Source organism: Eucalyptus grandis, chromosome 5, assembly GCF_016545825.1.
Source record: "Eucalyptus grandis isolate ANBG69807.140 chromosome 5, ASM1654582v1, whole genome shotgun sequence".
NCBI classification, from domain to species: domain Eukaryota; kingdom Viridiplantae; phylum Streptophyta; class Magnoliopsida; order Myrtales; family Myrtaceae; genus Eucalyptus; species Eucalyptus grandis.
Window position 1 is genome coordinate 22,679,767 of NC_052616.1, and position 23,324 is coordinate 22,703,090.

Below are 23,324 nucleotides of genomic sequence, written 5' to 3' on the forward strand. Positions count from 1 at the left end.
GAGAGAAGGCTTATCGATCGAAGAGCGGTTTTTGTTCCGATCGTGCGGTGGCAGGCGCAGAAGTGGGGGATCGTGGAGATCGTGGCCTGAAGAGAAAGCGAGGATATTGGAGTAGAGAATACCGAGGGGCTTTTGGAAATTTTGTCCGATTTTTCAGGTTTTCTTTGTTATATTTCAGATTCCCTAATTTTTCGATATTTACTTTTAATCAACAATTTTCAATTTTTTGCTGAAAATCTGATAAATGATATTAAGTCATTTTTGAAATCTATTGGCACATCCATTGCACCATCTTATTGTTTCTCAATAGGAGAAGTGATCACACGATTGATTTACAAATCAATCACATTTTATGTATTTTGATTGGCTAGTTATATCGTGCATCTTAACGATATGATTAAGCAACGATCCATTCCAGTTAATCCGTTCAAAAGAAATTCAAATTCTCCTCTATACATTGAGACATTTCTCCATTTTAACTTTTGAGCTATGACATTTGAATTTGAATTAACCAATTTTCTTTTGTGTGGTCTTAAATTGGAATCGGTCAATTTTTTCTTTTTGGTCGAATTTGACCCATTAACTTGGTAGGAACTCTAGCCGAAAAGATGTTTTTCGGAGGGGCCAACTTGGTCGCAAACTAGGTTGCCATGACCCATAAAAAATTGTTCTTCCTCAAAACCGGCTTCCTTTTTCCCCTTAACCCCTTTGGGTTCTTTTATATAAAGAAGCTCTTATAACGGGCTCCTATGATTTTCGAGTAAATGAATAAAATCCCTTTTCAGGAAAAATATAAAAAGAAAAGAAAGAGACTCTAATCCAAAAGATGGAAGCAATTATCTCCAGATAAAAATGGAGAAATGACACTAGAAGAGTGACTATTTCGAACCAACTGAGAGTATAGTGCACTTTGATCTCCGAATTAGAGTTCAACATATGTAGACTTATTGAATAAGAGTTGTTAGAGCTAATTAGAGATTTCATTTGCTAATCACCCTAATTACCTTGCTTCCACGACGACCCCGTGATGGTCGCTCTCCAAGCAACGGTAACCAACATATGTTGCCCTCGCGTGGGGCCTTGTTGCTGGCGATTTCCTCTTGAGAACCAAAACTATTCCCTGTCGTGTTGGTCCCCATATTTGGACGACCTCTATCGTAAAGGTTGCTATTGGAAACGACGACCACCACCGGCGATGGACCACTAAAATAGGATTTTCATTTTTTTAAAGTTATTTATTTAACTTTTATTGTTTAATTAATCATACTGTAGGTTATATCCAGTCAACTGCCAAAAAAGATATAGGACGTGGTAAATTCGATTACATTTCTTATCTCATCATATCCGGCGAAATCCCAAAAAAGATAAAAACTAATCTTTTGCACATTGGACACGAACAGCACAATCTCTCAAACTTAGCAAGAAAAGGCTAAGCCTAGTCTATTGTGTTTGGACTGGCCCAAGCCTGGATGAGTCCAGAGTAGTGGGTCAGGACTTAATTTTATTTACGAATAGTTACTAATTATGTTTAATCCCTACTGATTTCAACAGTTTCTTGAATTTACTTTTCACCTTGGAAAGTTCCGAAGCAGCTAAGAGCTCCACTGGATGACGTCATATTTGATTTGGATAAGAAGTTAGATGTATATGTAAATTTTTTTTTTACAAAATCACATATTCTAAAATTTCGTGACATGGCCTCACTCAAAAAAACTCCCATCTTGTTCTATTTAGGAAAACTTTCTGGCGAAACGACCCATGGGTTCCTCAACCCTATCATGAGTCATGTCACCTTGGTGCAAATTTCCGAGCTCAAGTGTCAAGTTGATTGTCTTGCCTCCAAGCATGGATGGCTCCTCCTCTTGTTGAGAGAGACCTCGTCCATCTTCCTTTTCAACCCAATAAATTGAGATTGAATCGACCTCCGTTGGCGTAACCGGCTTATAAGCACAGGGACCTTCACCACAGCTCCCAAATCTTCGAATTGCACCATCTTCATCGTGAGTATGCCTATGCACCCTCTCAACAATCCAATTCTAATCGACACAACTACTATAGGGTTGGACAAAAATTGGCCGGCATGATTTTAGTGATGTAAATCCAGATTTTGACTCAATCTGGCAAGCTGTCTATGCAAAAGGCATCTTCTATTGTGTGGATGTGAAGGAAGAGTAGGTACATTCAATATTAAAGATGTCACATGGAATGTCATCCCTTGCAAGGATAAGTCCGTTAAGGTATGGAAACTCCTTTTATTGGAACTCAACGGAGATATTTTTGCGGCCAAGAGAGGACGTCATGGAATTGTACAAGAACTTTTCAAGTTCAAGGTTGGAGAAGATTTGTCTGAGTGGGAAAATGGGGATGTGGCCATCGACGTTACTTACTACTTGGGCGATTGTGGTTCGATGGTGGTGATGCTGAAACCAAATCAAAGAGAGGTTAAGAAGTTGGAGCTGACGGTCGCTAGTCACAGGCTGAAGTTCGACTGATCATGTTGCTTGAAATCGATTTACGAGAGTGATTTATTTAGTTGCGTTTATGAACGAGTTTGGATTTGAGAAGAGTTGTTTAGATGCTTGTCCCAGTAGTCAAAATGCTTCTGCTGCTATTAAATTTTATTTTTTAGAGGATTTACATTATAATGAACTAATTAAGACTGCCGATTATGATTAAGACTCAGTAATTTCTTTTTATAGTTTTGAATTTACTTTTGACCATGAACAGTAATTGAACTCTCGATAAGAGTTCCTGAAGCGCATGAAAGCTATACCGGTAATCACGGAAAGTTATTATCTAATATGAAAAATTATTTTCCACTGAAATTAATAAATATTATGGACCAGCTTTTTCTAAATGGAAGGTTGCTCTAATCATATATAAAAGCCACTAACTATTGATATAGTTTTAAATTTACTTTAAGACTTGAAAAATTATCAAACATGTAGATCATCATGATCATAAATATATCGATAAATAGTAAACAAAAAATAAAATAATTGATATAATAAAAAAATCTCGACAACTTATATTTACATATTAAATTAAAGTTAAGTTGTTGATAATACGACAGCTAGCGTAATACTTAGTTACTTCATCCAATTTCCATATGACTACATGATATTAACATTTAAATATATCAAGATTATCCAATCAAGATCAAACCAAATCAAAACAGAATGCCGGATGACATATGAAGATACAGGTTGCCAAGTTTTGCTCAATATGCTTTGCTTCAATTTTATAAATATCTTCCAAATCCTCCATGGTTTTGATTTGAAATTCTATAAGATCAAATTAAAAATAGAAACTAATTAAAACCCGTATAGAAATAGGAAATATTTGCAAAATCTATTATTTGATTGGGTGAGAATTAGATAGATATAGGAAATATTTGCAAAACATATTACACCAAATTAAGCTCTCTCTCTCTCTCTCTCTCTCTCTCTCTCCCCCTATGAATAAATCTAATTCACACCCATATTCTACAACTTCATACCATGGCCTCACTCAACAAAACACCCGTCTTGCTCTATCTAGAAGCATTCTCCAATGAGGTGACCCATGGATTCCTCAACCCCATCACAAAGCACCTCGACGTTGCACAAATTCCCATGCTCAAGTGTCTAGTCAACTGTCTTGCCTCCAAGCACGGATGGCTCCTCCTCTCGTCAAGAGATCTCATTCATCTTCCTTTTTAACCCAATAACCCAAAAATCAAATCGACGTCCCTTGGCATAATCGATTTATAAGTGTCGGACCTTCACTGCCACATCCATGTTTCGTGCACTGTTTTCATCGTAAACATGCTTATGCACCCTTTCAACAATCAAATCATAATTGATACAATAAATGTTGGGTTGGACAAAAATTGGACTCGTCATTGTTTAGCCATGTAAAATTAGATTTCGACTCAAGATGCCAAGTAGTTTATGCGTAAGGCATCTTGTGTTATGTGGACTTCAAGAGAAGAGTTGGCACATTCAATGTAAAAAATGGCACATGGAATCTCATACCTTGCAAGGATAAGTCCAACAAGATTTGGGAACTCTATTTATTGGAATTCTATGGAGAGATTTTTGCAGCCAAGAGGATGCTATGGAATTGTGGAGGAGTTATTTAAGTCGAAGGTTAGAGATGATTTGTCTGAATGAAAGGAAGAGGACATCAATGTGGATTATTCACTACTAGATTGCCAACACAATAGCACAAGACACCACTTAAACACAAAATCACCCAAAAGTCTATATACATCAAATATCAACAATCAACAATGGAACCCTCGTGCTGTTAGATTGCCGAGAAAAAACGACGCTGTTTTGGTTTCTAAAATGAATTTGGTTATGAAACTAATAGTAAACAAAATGATGTAATAATTTGGGTTGGCTAACGTGGCTCGCTGTGCACGTCAGCACAGTAAGTCGCACACTTGATGACGTGGATGACACGTGGCGGTTAAACGAAAATTGCAACAGGTGTCAATCTTTTCTCCAATTGGTGAAAAGTTGGGCATTTTCTTTAGATGGTTGAAAGGTCATTATGTTCCTTTCGGCCTACGGGCGACAATTTGGGCTCTTTTTCTGCTCTAACATTCGAAAGGTTGTTTTATACTTGTCCAATGGGCAAAAAGTTAATGCTTCAGTTTTATGTGAGGTTGACTATTTGTAGCAGATTGTTAGCTCTTTGATAGGATACAGAAGCAATTTCATAATGGTAATTCTCTACGCTTATCATGTGATGCGTCTTGTATTAATTTGATCAAGCACGTGCGTATTGAAGGAAAGAACAGTTATATCATAATCGAGGTTTAGGAGTTTGAGGACAATCGATTAATTAGGTTTGTAGCAAGGGTAGGTTATTTATTTTATAATCCACTTGCAGATATGAAAATAGGGGAATTCTTGCCTAAATTGGAGAGCTCTCAACCCTGACACTTGTCAAAAATTGAAATTCACAGGAGATTGGTAGCTTTGGAAAGATAATTAAAAAAAAAAAAAAAAATAAGCAGTTTCGGTTTTCGAGTTAAATTGTTTTCAAAAGAAATATTTACTTTTCGCACGCATCAAGAATTAAAACATGGTATGTTCAAACAAGCAGCAACACGATTACTCCACCAACAAATATTTTAGTAATTAAATAGCGCAACTTTTATATTTTATTATAAGAATTTGTTCTTTTACTTGAAATACAAAATGTGGATGTGGGTCATCTCTAATACAAACAGAGTAGTTGTGCTTTTAAGTCTGATGATTGGGATAAAATGAATATTATCATATCCTATATTTGGTTGCTAACAAAGACAATATAAAGCCGGATAAAAGAGACGTTACTCAGATAAAAAAAAAAAAAAAAATCATGTGGCGATGAAACTTCACGGTAAATAGAAATTTTTATCCATGATATAAAAAGCAATATTTTTTAAAACCCCATGCTTTCTCTCTCTTTCTCCTCGTTAACGTTGAAACTTCACGACTCCTCACGTAAACAGTCAAAAAGAATCCAAACTCCTTCTCCTTCGTAACTCTCTAATTCAAGAAAGCAGCGAGAGTCATTCCTCCTTTACCCTTCATCAAATCTTCATGAAAAGCGACAAGACGGTCCAAAAATTTTACATTTTTTATTGGCGAAAGGTAAAATACTCTCTCTCTCTCTCTCTCTCTCTCTCTCTCTCTCTCTCTCTGTTTGTGGCTACTATCTCATCGAATGTCGCTACAACTTGATTACTATCTTGTCGTGGTTGATTCGTCGGTTAAAGCAAGCGCAACTGCACAATCAATACACGCTACTCCTCGGAAAGCACGAAGCAACGCGATGAATCCGATGAAGAACATCAAAATCCTTCTTGCTCACGCTCCGTGTCCATGTTCTCGCCATCTTTCACAGAGAACACTGCGTCGAGGCACGTTAAGCGTATCCCGTGGAGCTCCGCGCATGCGCCCTTCAATATCCGGTACAATGATACCGTCCATTGCGTCGTAAGAAAAGCTCCGCATATGCGTCCTTCGAATTTATGGAGCGATCGAATCGTCGTCGTGGCCGTCTTGTCAAGCATCGAGAGCTAAGTAAAGAAGAAATTAAAGGAAAACGCGGCAGCTATCGCTCGAGTTTCCTTCACGTGGGGACAAAATGATTTCATGGTGTCCTTCACGGGAACACGCCTTGTCTAGTTCGGCATAGAACATACGGAATTAAGGATTCGTTACATTTCACTTTTATGTTGCGGTTCGAAAATGCGATTTTTTTTGTCCTTATTGACGCCTCTCTATTGTAAAGGTTCGGAATCCGGATTACGCGAGGTAAGTAGGAGACCGGGTTCTTAACGTTGCGGCCATCGATCGATCGAGTCCTCGACATCGTATTTCGGTCGATTTAAGTTCTTGAAATTCTGTAAAGGAGGTGCAATCAAATCATAAGGTGGCCGCCGTAAGCGTGGATTCGCGACACCCGAAACCCAGCAAACGGCTCTACGGTCTGCAGCGACTTGACATCACAAAAGGTCAGTGGAAGGGCACGTAAGGTAAGATTTCCAGATTCGGAAAACCCACCGACGGCGAGCTTGGAACTTTATCTGCATCGGGAACTTAACGGGGTCAAAATGGTATGTTATTCAAGCGGCCGGCGGGCGAAGTTGTTAAAGACCGATGCTGCACTTATCCCAACATCAATCTAAAGACGACGAAACAAGTCTCGGAAGCTTCAACGTCTTTTCATTGCTTAGTTTTCAAGCGTTTATTACGTAAAAGCGGTCTTGGTCTTGGTCTTGGAGAAGAAGGAAAGTTAGCTAGGACCAGGGTGTTGCAGCTAACTAAGAAAGAAAGTCTCGTTCCACCGAAGTTAGCACGCCAAAGAGCATCGAAAGCAACAGCAGATCCTACTTAAACTTCAATTTGATTGCACCAACAACCTCTAATTTATCTTAGGAAACCAAGATGTCTGTCCTCCGATCGGTCCCCAACTACCTAAACCAATCATATATTGAAGGACGACAAGAGCTACATTGCCCCCCCACAGGGCCTTTTGCAACTAAATTTTCTCGCTGCGGCTGCCCTCAGAGTCAGAGCCCCACAGGCCAATAGATTAACATAAAACAAAATTGAACAGGACCATGTAATTGTAGAGAAAGTTCGTTGGGAGTCCTTAGCTGACGACCAACTTTTGTTGCGACATACATTTTTTGACCTCAAGGCCTGCGAAACGCCCCATCGCACGTCCCGGCTCGAGCTCGGGCCTTTGACCTGCTCATGAGGCCTTGACTTGTGACGGTTCTACACGGGACTGGCAGGTTTCGAGACGGATGAGTCGTAGTTCCTGACCAGAAAATCCCGAATGTTTCGAAAGCTTAAAATGGGTTCATAAATGTCCTTAGCCCACATTGGCCCGGATGATCCGGTTTAGCTCTGGATAAGGTGCTTGTTATTTAAGTACTGTTTGGCCAGGATTGATAGCTTTTATCCATTTTGAGTATCTTGTCCTTGGCGACATAGTACGGTGCTGCACGCTGTCTTAAAAAAGAGTGTGTTCCTCCCGTGCCTGGGACAACGAAATGTCATGACACATGGCACGCTGCGTCAGACAAGCATCGTGCAGTGTCCTGAGCTAGGCAAGTCGTTGAACGTTCGATGCAGAAGGTTTTGGATGGTCTAGGTCGACGGCGAGATTCGAAAAGCCTGGTTTGGACATACGTCCTTGTATCGTCATCGAAACGCACAAAGAGAAATCCTTAAAAAAAGTTATCTTAGAAGTTAAAAAAAAAAGGCTTCTTTGCTCGATGCAACCGCGCAAATTATGCGCATGAAATTGTACTCTCCTCTGCTTCACTTGAATATAATTCTGTCACTCTTTTAGCGACTTTCACTTTCAACCTAATTCACCACTTACGTGCCCTCAAGCCTGAGTCATCTTCCCCCGATCTAGATCTCGACTTAAAAGGAGTTCGATCGAGTCGGAACACTAATCGAACTGAATTGGAATACTAGACAGTTCAGCTTCTTCGAAAGTTATTTCAAAAATTGAAAAGGGGTTCTATGCTTGATTGCATTGATGCTTTTGGTCTTTGGAATAGGCAGTATATAGCTGTCCAAAAAGAAAGATGACATATCACCAAAAGCTACCATGAATTTCAGTTTTCGCCATAACTCTAGCACAATAAACCACCTATCTGTCTTCTATCATCCTCATTACTATTATTGTGACTATGATGAAGTTTAGATATGTTGTCATTTTATGTGCTTAGTAATTTGTCTAACCATAGATAGCAAAAAAAAAAAAATGATATTTCTGTTCGTATCATAATTACTTCCTTCCTTACTTAGATGCAATCACGACACATAATGATATCCATTATCTAAGTTTAGTAATTGGATAATATAATGACATTTGTTCTTTCATTTCTAAAGCAAACATGGGATTTGGGAATCAAATCGGGAATGATCATTTCATTAACTGCAGCTGATTCTCTCCAGCCACCAACCGACCATTGTCTTTTAATTACTTACTTGCATTGCATTTGATTTGGGTCACATGAACCAAATTGTCGATTCAAAGCTAAAAACTTAGCTAATTACTCGTCCCATGCTTTGCACCGACATACTTCGATTCGCGATTTCAAATCACTAGTGACATTATTTTGAGGAGATGTGATATAAGGAAAGAGATGGGTGCTATTGGACAATTATATTTATAGTTATAAAAAAATTGATGAGGGGAAAAAAAAAAAGAGACGTCATAACATTATGTTTTATAAACCGAGAAATTATGGCAATAGTTCAAACGATATTTTTGCCGTAGCTACGACAAAAATCAAATTCTGGTTTAGTCCAATTGGGAGTTAAAAGGTGAAAGTTAGGCCACAACAATCTAAAGCTCAAGAACTAAGCTTACATTTGTCAAGCCATTTAAATGTAAGATTGCGTTTATTTTTTAGTTAAATTATTTTAAATGCAACACGTCTTAGATTAGTTGTGAATATTATACGGCAGAAAATTCATCGTTGAACTGAATGAAATTGCTTGAATAAAATGAGTTATAGTTTAGATTATCGATAAACTGATCATAACATTTTATATTTGAGTTTTCTTTTGAATTTTGAAATTTTCTTCGTTTGAAGAATACGACAGTCAAGAAATCTTTTCTTTATCTATATATTTTAATTTAAACAAACACGGGATAGAAACTCGGGGATAAACTTTGTGCAATATTTGTCGCGTGGCAAAACTATGACATAAATCTCATTACATGATAATCACCGAGGTAAAGTAAAGTGCCAAATAATAAGAATACGAGCAAATATTCTCTTAGCTCTTGAACTTTGTCCCCATTGATAATTTTTTTAAAGAAATTGGATGTGAAATCAAGTGATTTTTTAAATTAAATTAAATTGAACTGAGTGAAATTGCTGGAACATAATAAGTAAGGGTTTAGAGTATCAAAAGTACTTATAAAAACTTAATTCAAATTTTCATGTAAATCCAATTTCCTTTTTGGGAATTATTTTACATCTGAATAGTGTTATATGTGGAGAAACTTCTTCTTTGTCTGTTTTCTTTTTCAAATATAAACTAATAAGTAATAGACGCTTGGGGATGAAAAAAATAAAGTTTATCACCTAAAATATATTGAAAAAAAAAATCTCTTTATTCATATTTAAAATTTACATTCACTAGCACATAAATTTTTTTTGGTTTGACAAATCAATAAGCTAATAATTTAAGGTCAAACGTTGGAAACTATATCATGTGTCACCCCAAAATTTCGACAATATAATAGATAGATGCCTAATGACAATTAATCTCAACAACAGTAACATCACACTTCTTTTGAAATGGGAGAGCGTCGAGGGTCCGAACTTTACATCCTAATAAGGTGTAAAAATGTGATTAGGAGAACTGACAGAATTTATGTATAGTCTTTATCGAACAAATAGGTGTTGACTTTTATTATTAGAAATATTAACCTGAAATTTAGTTTTTGCCTTTTTTAGAAAACCTTTCCTACCCTAACATAATTGCATGTGAAAAGTACTTTATAAGTTGCAGACCATACATACGAAATGCAATAAACCCTACACCTTTAATCGATTCATTCCAATCTTACACTCTTTTTCAAAAGGGTTAATACCTTGAAAAATCCCAAACTAGTACACTTGTGACAAATTTACCCCAAACTATTTTTTTGACCACCAAAACCCTCAAATTGGTATACCTTTGATAAATTTACCCTAAACTGGTACACTTGTGACAAATTTATCCTCTGTTAGTTTTTGTTAAATTTTATTGCCAAATTATTCAGTTAAATGACACGTGACAATTGACTAGTATACCAATTTGGGATTTCGATCCGTTTGTCAAAGTTTACAATTTTTATGATTTTTTTGTATTAATTCAATTTAGCGAAGAGTATATTTATCACAAATTTATCAGTTTGGGGTTTTTTGCAGTCGACTAAATTAGTTTAGGGTAAATTTATCATAAATGTATCAATTTATGGTTTTTTATGGTCAGTCGGGGTAAATTTGTCACAGGTATACCAGTTTGGGATTTTTCACGGTCAAAAAAATAGTTTGGGGTAAATTTGTCACAAATGTACCAGTTTGGGGTTTTTTAGGGTATTAACCCTTTTCAAAAAGTGCAGTAGCCCTTCGGACAAATAATACCGACCCACGTGACATCTAACTTAACGCTTCACAACAACCTAAAATGCAATTTCGAATATAAGTTCAGGACTTGACCGAACTTATCAATAGATATTTATGTCTTAAATCTTATCAATATAAAGATATGGAATTCGATAAAACTTTTCAGTAAAAAGTTTCTAACTTTTAATTAATCGAAAGGTTCAAGACTCGATTCCATCGATGCATTACCTTTAAGGCTCGCGACGCGATTTTTGCTGATCGTCAGTATTGTTCAAATTAATCTAGTACCAAATTCCATCTATACATATGTACATATATAAACATGTACACACGTGTGTCTATATGTATATATATGTGTGTGTGTGTCTTGCGCAGACACAACTTACTTTCAAGATTTGACCCACAAGCACATATGTATTTATTTCCAACCGTCTTTCGCCCTTTGAACATGGCCCGCCAAGCTTGCACGCACCGTCCCCATCAATCTCCCTCCAAATAGGAACCCCAACTTCCCCCATTTTCACCCCCCAACATTCCACTCCCACCTAAATTATCTCTCCTCTCTCTCTCTCTCTCTCTCTCTCTCTCTCTCTGCCAATGGCGGGGCAGTCGCGGAAGTGGATGATCCTGGTGGCGACGACGTGGATACAGGCGTTCACGGGGACCAACTTCGACTTCTCGTCCTACTCGTCGGACCTGAAGACGGCCCTGGGGATCTCCCAGGTGCAGCTCAACTACCTGGCGGTGGCGTCCGACATGGGAAGGCCTTCGGCTGGTGCTCCGGCGTGTCGCTCCGGTACCTCCCCCTCTGGGCCGTCATGTTCATGGCCGCCTTCATAGGCCTCTTCGGCTACGGCGTCCAGTGGCTCCTCATCCAGCAGATCATCTCCTTGCCTTATTTCCTGGTCCGTCTCCTCTCTCTCTCTCTCCCCCTTTGCTTTTTGCCTTTCGCATTCTCCTTCGGCGCCGCGAAAATGCGGAGCCCCAGATTCCTATTTCAACGAGGGCCGATCACGGTCGTCTTCCTCGCAATTTTCTACTTCTTTTTCTTCCTTTTTTTTTCTGGGTTTGTTTTCCGCGCTCGAGTTGTTCTGCGTCACTCGTTTATCCTGAGAACTAGGAAAGCCAATGATACGCCGGGACGTAGCCCTCGGAACGAGTGAACCTCCCACGGACACAAGGGCCACGTCCACGGCCGCATAAGTCGCCTGTGCTCTTTTTTCCCTGCCTTAGTCGTTAAGTCATTCTGATCAGTCGTTTTAATTGACTAAGACGTGATAGGAAGACAAAGACACATCGCTTCATTTTCTAATGGCTGTAAATGGTGAGTACTGTAAGGGCGTTGACGAAGTTTTGATAGACAACGACACATCGCTTCATTTCTTTTCCTGGCTAGAATATCGGCCTGAAATCAACGTCGGTACAGGCGTGCCAAAACAAGTTTAAGTATTCTTTTAGGGACGAATAGCCAGGTTTGGGCTTGATTCCGGAGCCCGGCTCGTCCAAACTTTAATATATTGGGATTTGAATGGTGGTTAACATAAAACCCGAACCCGAAAAGGTGTGACGATGATCCTGTTCCTTTTCAAACCCACTAAGGCTATGCTTATGCTACTGTCTTTAATTAACCATAAACAGAACAAACATTATGATAGTAACTATGGCATAAATTAAGATAATTAGTCGTTACTTTTGTGAAATAATATTATCCGATTCAGAATATGTGCTGGGAGAAAGTTTTGATCAAGTGAGTTCCGATTGGATTAGACGTTTGGTCTTCTTATTTGAGGTGGATTCAGGGTTCCCTTCGGTTTGAGTTAGGTATGAGATTCGATCGGACATGTAGAATTCGGGTTTGGAAAGGGTCAACCACCTCCAACCTGCCCCGATTTCAGACCTTGATCGCAGAGTAATTTAAGTAGATTAGCGTCGGTTGGGGCAAATGAAGGTGATAACCATGTATCTTAATATAAATTACATTTCAAAGTTTCTGTTCTTCAGCAAAAATCAAACCTGGCATAGATTCATACGTCCTGTAAGATCAACCCTCGGTATGGATTTAAGAGTACAAACAAAAGGATCAGTTTAGAGTTCACACCATCATGGATGGCCGTGCACGGGAACACCATGTCGATGTATGCTCAACCTCGACTCCGTGTCTGCGCACTATAGCGCGGCTTTAGTTAAATCAAGTCGGCCAGACATCCCTTTGTCTGTTTAGAAGCTTATTTGAGTGGGAAAATACATAATCCCATTCCGATTTTGGCTATAGAAGCCTGCCTCACCTACACAATGTTCAGCTTTACCCCTTGTTTGTATTAATGCCATGAATTGCTGGATGTCGATTGCTTTTTCGGTCTGCGTTTTTGCATCTACATATCAAAAGGAGGTACATGAACCAAAAATTCTTGAAGCACCCATGACAAAGGATGTGACTTTTAGCAAGGCATCTGCCATTCTCATCTGCCATTCCTCAAAAGAGGCCCATGGTCCAAAAGGTACCTTTATGCATATTTTACGAGGAATGGATATCAGCAGACATAAACTGTAGATTATCTTCTAATAGTCTTGTAGGACCTGCCTGCAGTTGGGGACCCACTAACGATCTCAAGAAACTTTAACCAAGCTTTTCTCATCTGAAATTACACCGACCTCATGTTTGCCGTTTGTAGATGTATAATAGAATTGCATAGACGAGAGCCCTTTGGAATTCTATGTGAGCATGGACTTAAAGATAGCAAGGACCGTACATGTTTAAAGACTGAAGTCTGTTCCGCCGGATATGGAAGCTAACGTCGTTGCATTGTGAATGATGCAGGTGTTTTTCCTGTCTTTGCTGGCTGGTTGTAGCATCTGCTGGTTCAACACGGTATGCTACGTTTTGTGCATCGGGAACTTCCAATCAAACAGGGCACTAGCATTAGCCCTTACCATCAGTTTCAACGGCGTAAGTGCTGCTCTATACACTCTCATAGCCAACGCAATAGACCCTGATGACGACACCCTCTATCTGTTCCTAAATGCCCTCATCCCTCTCTTTATTTCGGGTGTCACCTTACTCCCAGTCCTCCGCCAACCGCCGCCTCAGCAGCTCCCACCCGATGCCATTAAACGCGACTCGCGCATCTTCCTCTTTCTCAATGGTGTGGCCGTCCTCACTGGCCTTTACCTCCTCCTCCTCAACCCATTCTCATATGTTTCATACCGAGCACGTCTCCTCCTAGCGGGGGCCATTCTCCTCCTTGTCCTTCCCCTATGCCTCCCCGGCATAGTGTATGCTCGAGATTGGGCCCAACGTGTCATCAGTTCAAGAATAAGTCTCAATGGGTCAACTTTCGGTCTTGTAAACGTTGATGACCTCGAGCTTCATAAGGAACTGATTGGAAGTGAACCGGCAGGGATTAATGCTCCAACGAACGGGAATGGGAACGGAAGTATATTCATTCTACGAGCTGAAGATGGGTGTTGTGGAAACGTGATGGAAAAGGATCAGTTGACAGTTTTGGGCGAGGAGCACTCGGCTAGGCTGCTTGTGCGCCGGTGGGACTTCTGGTTGTACTATCTGGCTTATTTGTGTGGGGGAACAATTGGGTTGGTGTACAGCAACAATCTAGGGCAAATTTCGCAATCCCTTGGATTCGGCACTCAGACTAGTGCATTTGTCACTCTCTACTCATCTTGCTCTTTCTTTGGTCGTCTGCTTGCAGCTGGCCCGGACTTCCTGCGTGAGTACGTACTTACCAGAATACAATTGCTATTCACTGTAATGCATGTATTCTACTTGTTAAGAACCCATAGAAACGCATTATCATGTAGAGAGAAGTTCCGTTTCTGGTTTTCTGTATATGACAAAATCATTTAGCTACTCCAAAAGACCATAAATTTAACACATACACATCACCACCATGAATGCAATTTTGATAGAGGTCATTAAGGGAGGGAGGCTATTCATGTTTCAACATAAAGTTCTTCTTGATTATATGTCAACTGACCTGGTCCAAGTTCCCAATTGCAGCAAGATATACTTTGCAAGGACTGGGTGGCTTGCGATGGCACTTGTTCCAACACCAATCGCTTTCGTTTTGCTAGCAACATCAGGTAATGAGACAATTCTGCGCACTGGGACCGGCTTGATTGGGCTGAGTTCTGGCTTCGTATTCTCAGCTGCAGTCTCAGTGACATCCGAGTTGTTTGGGCCAAATAGTGCTGGGGTCAACCACAACATCCTCATCACCAACATTCCAATAGGTTCACTCCTCTACGGCCTTCTTGCAGCTCTTGTGTATGATGCCGGTGCAGAGACCACAGCACGCGAAAGCATGCTTGGTGACGCTACGATATGCATGGGTAGGAAATGTTATCAGCAGACATTTATATGGTGGGCCTGTATCTCAATGGTGGGTCTAGCTTCCAGCATATTGCTCTTCCTACGAACCAAGCCTGCTTATGACCGGTTTGAGAGGAACAGAAATAGAACAGAATTTTCTTAGCTCCTGCTTCTGAAGAATTTTTTTTTGGCAGTGGGATATATAGATGTGATGGATATAGCCAGCTCGATGAAGCACGATTGAAAATCTTCATCACCCTTGGAGTGATGGAGAAATCAACTCAACCATGTATAAATACCAGAATGAGTGAGAAAGTTTACTGTTGACAGTCCTCAGATCTCCTAGTGAGCCACACTACTAAGGAGCTGCATGACCAGCTGCCCATTCCTTAGTCACACGTATTTAGCATTACAATTTTGTGTAACCATGGTCTCATAAATCACAAAGCCTAATTAACATCCTCCACGATTTACTTGGGTGAATTGAACTGTCTAATGCAAATGATAACAAATCATATTGAATTGATCATATCCCTCCTATCGAGTTGCAAAATCAACACAAAAAACACCCAGATATATCTTTTCAAGTCAAGAAAGTTATCAGCAGAACAAGATTCATGGCTGGCATTCCTCATTGAGACTGTTAATGCTCAATCAATCAATACGAAGATAAGAAGAAGACAGTTTAATTAGGTTGAGTAGAAGAACAGGACAAATTTATTTACAATGTCTAACAGGCTCAGTAATACTACATGAGCGATTCTCCTTAAAAAGTTCTGTTACAATAACAACTGAGACAAGATATCTAGCAGCTAAAAAGCCAGGAGGGGCATTATAAGGATAGTAATGTGGTACATGAGGCAGTAAAAGATACATCTAGCTGACATAAGGGCTTTCCTACTCAATGACGATGGGAGCACCTGCCGTCTCACCACTGATCTTGCCCAGCAATTCAGCTGGGAAGTCACTTCTGAGAATTTGAACCTTAAAGGTCACTTTTGTACTTAAACACTCCATGAGTTCAAACACACATGCATCCCCAGCCTTAAGATGATTGTCATCTACAAATTGTTTCCAACTGTAATCGAACCTTTTTGTTTTCGTATACAGCATAACATTCCATGTCTTGTCCTTATAAGCGAGAACCGTTTGCGTGTCCTGTGACGGCAGCAGCGAATGCATTCTGGAAGGAATGAACTGCATACCAAAGGAAAACCACACAGACCAGCCAAAGGATTAAGTCAATAGCGTAGTGATCTAGCTGCTAGCACATACTGAAGAATCTTCAAGCAAGAGAACCTCCCTTTTAAATTGAGCTCTTACCAATAACTCAAGGACCATTAGAGAAACAGAAAGTGGAGTACAAGTTTTCTAGCGAAACAAATTCTTTTTACAGCAGAGAAATGACTACGAAATTACATGACGGATGAAATGCCAGACGAAGCAACGGCAATAACTGGTGGCTACTATTACTAATACCAATCACAAGAAAGGGCTAAGACAAAGAGATATCATGGCTTGAAGATTCCCAATGCATCTCGTAAGGATTTCGTAACATCACAACCTCGAGAAATTCCCATTTGAAAGCAGCCTTATCATCAACCCACTATCGTCGCGGAGCCATTAATGAGACCGCGCTAGTTACCAGATTATAACGGGGTTGAACGTGTGACTTTGTAAGAATAACATCGAAGAACGGTTTCCCCGAGAGCGGCCAGTAGTCATCTTCTTGCCCTCCACTCATATGGCCTCGCAAGGGAAGCCAAAGCACACCTGCAAGATGAAGCTGCTAAGAAATCATTCTACCACAGAGCACCATAAGCTTTTCACAAGCGCAGAAACTACAAGCAGGAACAGAAGAGGAACGGAGCGCAAGAACCCATCAAGGAAAGCGTAAATCAAATCGAGTCTAGAGAGCTGAACACAATGCAATTGCTCAAAACGTTTCATCCTTCAGCCATTAGTAAACCCCAACACGGTGAGTCAGGAAACTGAGAACAGTCCACCTAGTCATGTCACTAACACTATGCTTGCCAGTCACTGTAGTTTAAACTGGGGTGGGACTTTCCAGAGCCAAACCAGGTCCGCCTCAGTCCCCTTTCATCTCTCACGCGCCGTGCTCTGGTTTTGCAACCCAAATGGGAGCGTCCGAAGTCTCCCTCCCCCACGTCCCCTGTCCACGAATTTCAGTGGACCCAACATTGATTTGGCGTCCCTTCGCCTACCCTTTTAAGCTTTCATGTCGAACATTCTAAAACCAGGCCAGGGCAGTAGGTCTCACGTCGACATTCTCGGCTCGAAGAAGTACACAGAAATGCGGAATACCTGCCGGGTCTATAGCAGCGGTTCGCGCCGTCGACGGAGAAGAGGATCGCGGGGCTAGGGGGGGCTTCGTCTTCGGCTTCTGTCTTTGGAATTCGCGGCTGATCGCCGTCGGAGGAGGAGGAGGAGGAGGAAGAGGAGCACCGCCGAGCGGAGCGTCGAGGACGGTACGTGCAGAGAGGACGCGTGTTGCTGTTTTACGGAGCCCCCGTTCAATGGCTACGATTGCATTGAACTAAATCAACGGTGTAATATTTTTGTTCTTATGTAATTAGGCTTTGAGTCAGTTAAATTGATTATACGTCAACTTCCCGTGAAAATAGCACTAAATATTTTATTCATTCGCGAGCTATAAATTATTTAAGATTATTTTTTATATGTACAGAAATTTTAGTGCTTTTTCTTTTCTTTTTCTTTTTTAAAAGACTCTCGAAGATTTGGGGAAAATTTCCCTTTCTCTTCTCTCCTAAAAGTTTCGAAATCTTTAAAAAATTTCATTTGAATTTTTCATTACCCTCATTTCTTTCTCCCTTTTTTGGGCATGGAAGGTTAAATATGACAAAAAAAAAATTACCAAAAGTTAAAGGAAATTGATTTAGGAAGTGTTTGAAATTTCGTGATAAAAGAAAATATTTTCTATGAAATCATATTTTAGAAAATGTTATCCTCTTTTTAGGCTAAGGAATTCATTATTTGAATAGTATACATATTCTGTTCGACCATAAATAATTTCCAGTTAATTGATTATTTTCAACAAACCAAATATATGAAAGGTCAAAAAATTAAATAGTGGAAAATAATTTACTCACACAAACACATCCTCAAAATAGATCCAATGGGTGATAAGTATTATTATTTACAGACATTGTTACTTTTTTCATTGGATTTTCACCTTTAACTTTAGCCTTTCTTTTTATCCTAATAGGAAATTTTAAATTTCATATTTTTTTAATTGATTGTATACTATCCTTCAAAGTACGATATAATAGAGCAAGATGCGAGCAACATTGTTCTCCATTCCGCACCCCAATCACGAAAATTATTGACCTCATTTGAACCATTTAGATCCAGTGCATGTCATATGTTGAATCATGTGGACCTCATATAAAATCCATGTGTTCTCATACATTTATTCATAATTTCTCGAATTCCGGCACCTTCTTAATGTCCTAAAGCTCATCAGCTTCAGACATTTTTACTGATGACAGACCAAAAGAAAAAAAAAAAAAAAAAAAAAGGCAAGAGTTTGCAACTTGAGCAGATCTTAGTCGACCGTTGAAACTCAGGTCATCCACTCTTCTCGGTGAATAGTATAGACAATTAGACAGGGTACATCCAACTCTGTAGAGGCAATAGAAAGTTAGACTTGAACTGCCTGCCATAAGCAAAAGTTCTACTTTGCATACTCATTATGGCACCTTCGATAAAGCATCCGTCCATTTCAGACGTGACAAACCAATCGGCTTATGACATAAACAACGCTCGAGCAGTGAGTTCTTTATATGCACCAAATCACCATGAAATGTGTACAGGCACAATGTATCTGGATCTGGCATGAAAAATTGTAAAAGAGAAGCCGAGCTGCATATCTTTATCTGCACCAAATTAACATGAAATGCATAGAGGCACAAGGTATCCAGCTCTGCCTTGAAATTGTAAAAGAGAAGCCGAGCTGCGTATCTTGTGCAGCCCTGGTTTGAGCAGAGACATACAGATTTGATTTCTCACTGACTGATATTGAGATTATCATCAAAATCAAGTGGTATCACTATGAGTAGCTAGCTTCGTGTGGATGCAGGCCTCACCGCCTGAAGTAGTATACAGATCTTCATTGGTCAAAATTCTTGCTTTAGAAGTCAAATCTCCTAGTAGTACTTGTGTTCCTTTGGCAATTTGAATTCAACCAAGACAAGGAGAAAATACTTGTGACATTCTGTCAAGAAGCAGTCGGACACCATATCATATGTACTTCCAATCAAAGATCAATCCAACATAGTCATTGTATGAATGAATCACTTCACAAGATGCTATTCCGATTGCCTGACAAAGGCAACATTACAATCCAAGAATCTATACAATCAGCAGATTCTTAAGCAATTCAAACAGGCGCCCATCGACCAACTTTGGGACAAAAACACATCTCATGGACAAAAAGTATCAGAGTTTTATTTGACTATCATTGACCTGCAAAGCAAAATTAAAGATGACTGGAAATACAATCAAAGGCCAAAGACTGAAAAAGCTACAGGCAGAGACTGACTGCTTCAAAACCTAGCTCTTCTTTTCACCTTCTTGATTCTTAGCTTTCTTAGCAGATGTTGCCTGAGAATACAGGAAAGTCCCAAATATAGCGAGGGCAGATCCGAGTGCATTCAAGGGCCGAACCGGGTTCCTGAATACCAAAACAGTCGATATAATCACCACCACTCTCTTCATTGTATTTCCAACCGAGAAAGTCAGCGGGCTGATATCGTCGAGGGCTTGGTAAGAGGATTGGTTGTAAAGATGGTAGAACACACCAGACAGCAACACCCAAAAGTAAAATGTGGATGATTTTCCAACAGTTGCGATGGCCTTGTGGTAACCTTGCACCCATTGAGATCCTTCGACGAAAACCGCAACCGGAAACAGATAGAACAGCGAAATGATACTAATCCATCCATACAAGTTCAACCCATTAACTTCTTTGAAGTTCTGCAAGCTCTTCTTGGAGTAAATGTTTCTCAGCACAAACCCGACATTGCTGATCATGGCACCCGACAAGCCTCCGAAATTGAAGGAAACTTCAGTGACTGCAGCAAGCGAACAACCGAACACGATCGGAAGGATCGAAAGCCACACGGCCAGAGGGTACGAATCGCCGAGGAACGAAGAGAATATGACCGAGAAGACGGGCTCGGCCGACTTGATGACGTGCGTGAACGACACGGCGACCTTCGAGAACGACACGCAAGCCGAAATGTGCCCGATGGTGTGGAACAGGGCAGGCCCGAGCAACGCGACGATGAAGGGCTTGGAGATTTTCGGGCGAGGCTGCAATTTCAGGGACCAGAGGACGAACATCCAGACGGAGCCGACGAAGAGCTGGAAGGAGGCGAGGAACCAAGGGTAGGGGAACACGTTCAGGGCCTTCTTGTTGTAGATATTGAAGACGATGTTCTGGAAGTACCAGAGCCCGAAGATGACGCCGAGCTGGAGGGTCTTGTTCGGCTTCGACACCGCCGCTTCCGCCTCGGCTCCGGCGCCGGCCTCTGCCTCGCCCTCCGGGCTGGCTTCGGCTGCCGCCTTGGGGACGAGAGATCTGGCGGACAACCCATTGCGGAGCGAGACGAATCGATCGAAAGGCGAGGCTTTTGAGCTCGGATCTTGGATCTGAGAACAGGGTCGCGCAGAGAACCCAAATGGGTAGGCGCAAATCTGAGCTCCGGCGGTTCCAAGAGCCGGAGCTCCGCCGTCTCGTCCGCCGCCGAGAAGCGAAGACGGGAGCGAGGGCGTCTGTCGGCTTCTGCCCAGAAGAGCGTGGGCATTTATGGGGCGATTGCCGCGGCGGCGGCTGGATGTGGAGACAGCGACGGGAGGAGGGAGAGAGAGATTCATGCTCAGCATCTTCGAAGCCTCGACAAGATACGAGGAAGGAAGAGAGAGAAAGAGGAAGAGAGAGAGAGAGAAGTGTCTGCAAGTTGCGAAGCGGCTGGGTGGGGAAGAGAGAGAGAGAGAGAGAGAGAGAGGGAGGGAAGGGAAGGGGCCTTTTGAGATTTTATTTCCCTCGAAAGAGATGGGTTTGAAAGGCGCTGGGCGGGGCGGGGCGGAGCGGCGGCGGCGGCACCGGTTTTTCCTCGGCCTCGTGCGCGTTGACGGCGATCGGTAGGTCCGGACCGGTCGCTTTTTTTTTATCGGTACAACCTTATTATCGTTGTGATTAAATATAAAAAGTGTCGTACTATATCTTACAACTGATTTAATGTAATAAGGTAAACCGATCTATTCAAGTGTAAATTAGTTGTGATGTAAAAAACTAAAGGGGAGATGGGCTGGTGCACCTTAATTTTTTTTCGATTGGTACCAGATGTCATGTTGAGGATTGAAAATTTCGTGTAGGAACATCACCAATACTAATTACTAAGAATCTTAAGACTTTGTCTCGATTTATTAGATGAAATGACACTGCATTACTTAATTTATGCATCTACATTTATTTGATGATTTTTTTTGTAAACAGCAACATTACGCTAGAAAAATCGTCACACTACTAGGGTCACTAGCAAAGTAGACTGTTATGTACTCGGTGTATGTGGATTGTTACCTAGAGCAAAACTATAGGGTCATAGCCAAGGTGGTAGGTAGGCCAATTGGATTGGGTTTCAAAGGGTCTTCTCTTCTGGTGATTAGTTTAAAGACTAGATTTATGGGCGTCCAAAAGTGAACTCTAAGCTAATCCATATTGCATGACATTTATATCAAGTGATTTGAATGCGCTAGCTCATTCTAGAAAGCTTTGTTTGGAGATCAACTTGGAATCCAAGCACAATGGTCTAGAGGGGACGATGGAATGTTGTGTTTGTGCGGATTTCTAAGTTGGACATTCTATGGTAGGATGCGTAATCACCATGGTGAAGCTTAGGGGAGGCAACGATGCCAATCGCTCCCACCTACCCTTAATTTATCAGCAAGAAGAGACATATCTTGATTATGGAAAAATCAAAATCAAGAATTGAATCCTATGATTGCCGAAATTCTTCTCAAAGAAATTGAAGATACGATTATATTGTATAAATTTGTGTCAAAAAATCATGAGAATTACTCTTGGTGAAGTCATTTTGTAAGCATGTTTCCATGTCATGTTTTGAATTTTAGTAAAGGCGGAATTCTTTTTCTTTATAAAACAACAAAAAGGAAACCAAGTCACCTCTCCTGGTCAGGCTGAATCTCGAGTAGACATGCAGTCCAAAGATTGAAGTGCAGGACCAATGGGTTCTTAAAATTGGAAATTGGATTGGTTCTCTTAGGAATTGCTCCAAAGTGGCTTGGGGCCCCCTAATCACAAATTTGAAACTCCGGTCCCTCCTTAGCTGGGAGAAACATGTTTCATCTACAACGTAGGCTCGACCATTTCATGGTATAGAACTATCACGGTTCTACTCCCACTAACACTATCATGAGGCAGCAATGACAAGTTACTCAAAATGTACAATAGTTAAAGCTCAAACAATTCATTCTACCAAGGGTGTGAAACTCTTAGGCTACATTTGGTCATCCAGATTTCTAATCGGGATAGGATTGGATAGGATAAGATATGAAATCCTGGGATTTTTTTATATCCCGTCTAATGTTTGGTGAATCACAATATTAAAATCGGATATATTCACATCATGTAAATTTTTATTTTTTTTATATAAACGGTATATCATTATAAATGAACCTAAATATTCATAAATGAAGATGGTGAAAATATCTCGTAACATTATTCCTTAATTTATTTATTATTTATTATTTATTTTATTTTTCCTCTTTTTTTATATTATTTTCATTATTATTTCTTTTTTCCCTTTCATCATTCTTTAATAAAAATTTATCAAATAGTAAACTGTACTAAAATATTTAAAATACAAAAATACCTAAAATATATAATAAATATAAATATTTAATTTATAGATTGAATGTTTATTATAAAATAGAATTAAAATAAGATTAATTAAAAATGAATTTTTATTTTTTATTTTTATTTTCTTAAATTATAATTCAAATATTATTTATATTGAAATATAATTTCAATTTTGTTAATTTAATAAATTTGTTATTCAAGAAAAATAACTTTCCTATTATGGATGTTAGAAATCCTATCCACTTTTATCCCACCTCCCCTATGGGATAATTTTATCATGTCTATATCCCCTTATATCCGACTTTATCCTATCCCGAGTGAGTACCAAACGTAGGATATGATAAATTATATTCTATCATGAATTTTATCCCGACTGCCAAACGCAGCCTTAGGGTGACATCTAGGGAGTTGCAAAGTCAGTTCCCCCCTTCCTGGTCTTT

The 23,324-nt window shown here is 40.1% G+C and overlaps 2 protein-coding genes and 1 pseudogene across 2 annotated transcripts; 1 reads left to right on the plus strand and 2 right to left on the minus strand.

Moving 5' to 3' along the window:
• Positions 1–11,171: 11,171 nt before the first annotated feature.
• Positions 11,172–15,298, plus strand: LOC120285915 (annotated as a pseudogene).
• Positions 15,299–15,630: 332 nt separating this feature from the next.
• On the minus strand, positions 15,631–16,727 carry LOC120293340 (B3 domain-containing protein Os04g0386900-like). The gene is made up of 2 exons (XM_039312455.1): positions 16,606–16,727; positions 15,631–16,157 (listed from the first exon to the last, which is right to left on the minus strand). Exons 1-2 carry the CDS (start codon positions 16,702–16,704, stop codon positions 15,858–15,860), a joined length of 399 nt encoding a protein of 132 aa, XP_039168389.1. The 5' UTR covers positions 16,705–16,727; the 3' UTR covers positions 15,631–15,857.
• A 2,521-nt stretch (positions 16,728–19,248) lies between these two features.
• On the minus strand, positions 19,249–21,018 carry LOC104444530 (xylulose 5-phosphate/phosphate translocator, chloroplastic). Its single transcript, XM_010058219.3, has one exon. The coding sequence runs from the start codon at positions 20,886–20,888 to the stop codon at positions 19,554–19,556; it is 1,335 nt and encodes a 444-aa protein (XP_010056521.2). The 5' UTR covers positions 20,889–21,018; the 3' UTR covers positions 19,249–19,553.
• Between the last annotated feature and the right edge of the window lie 2,306 nt (positions 21,019–23,324).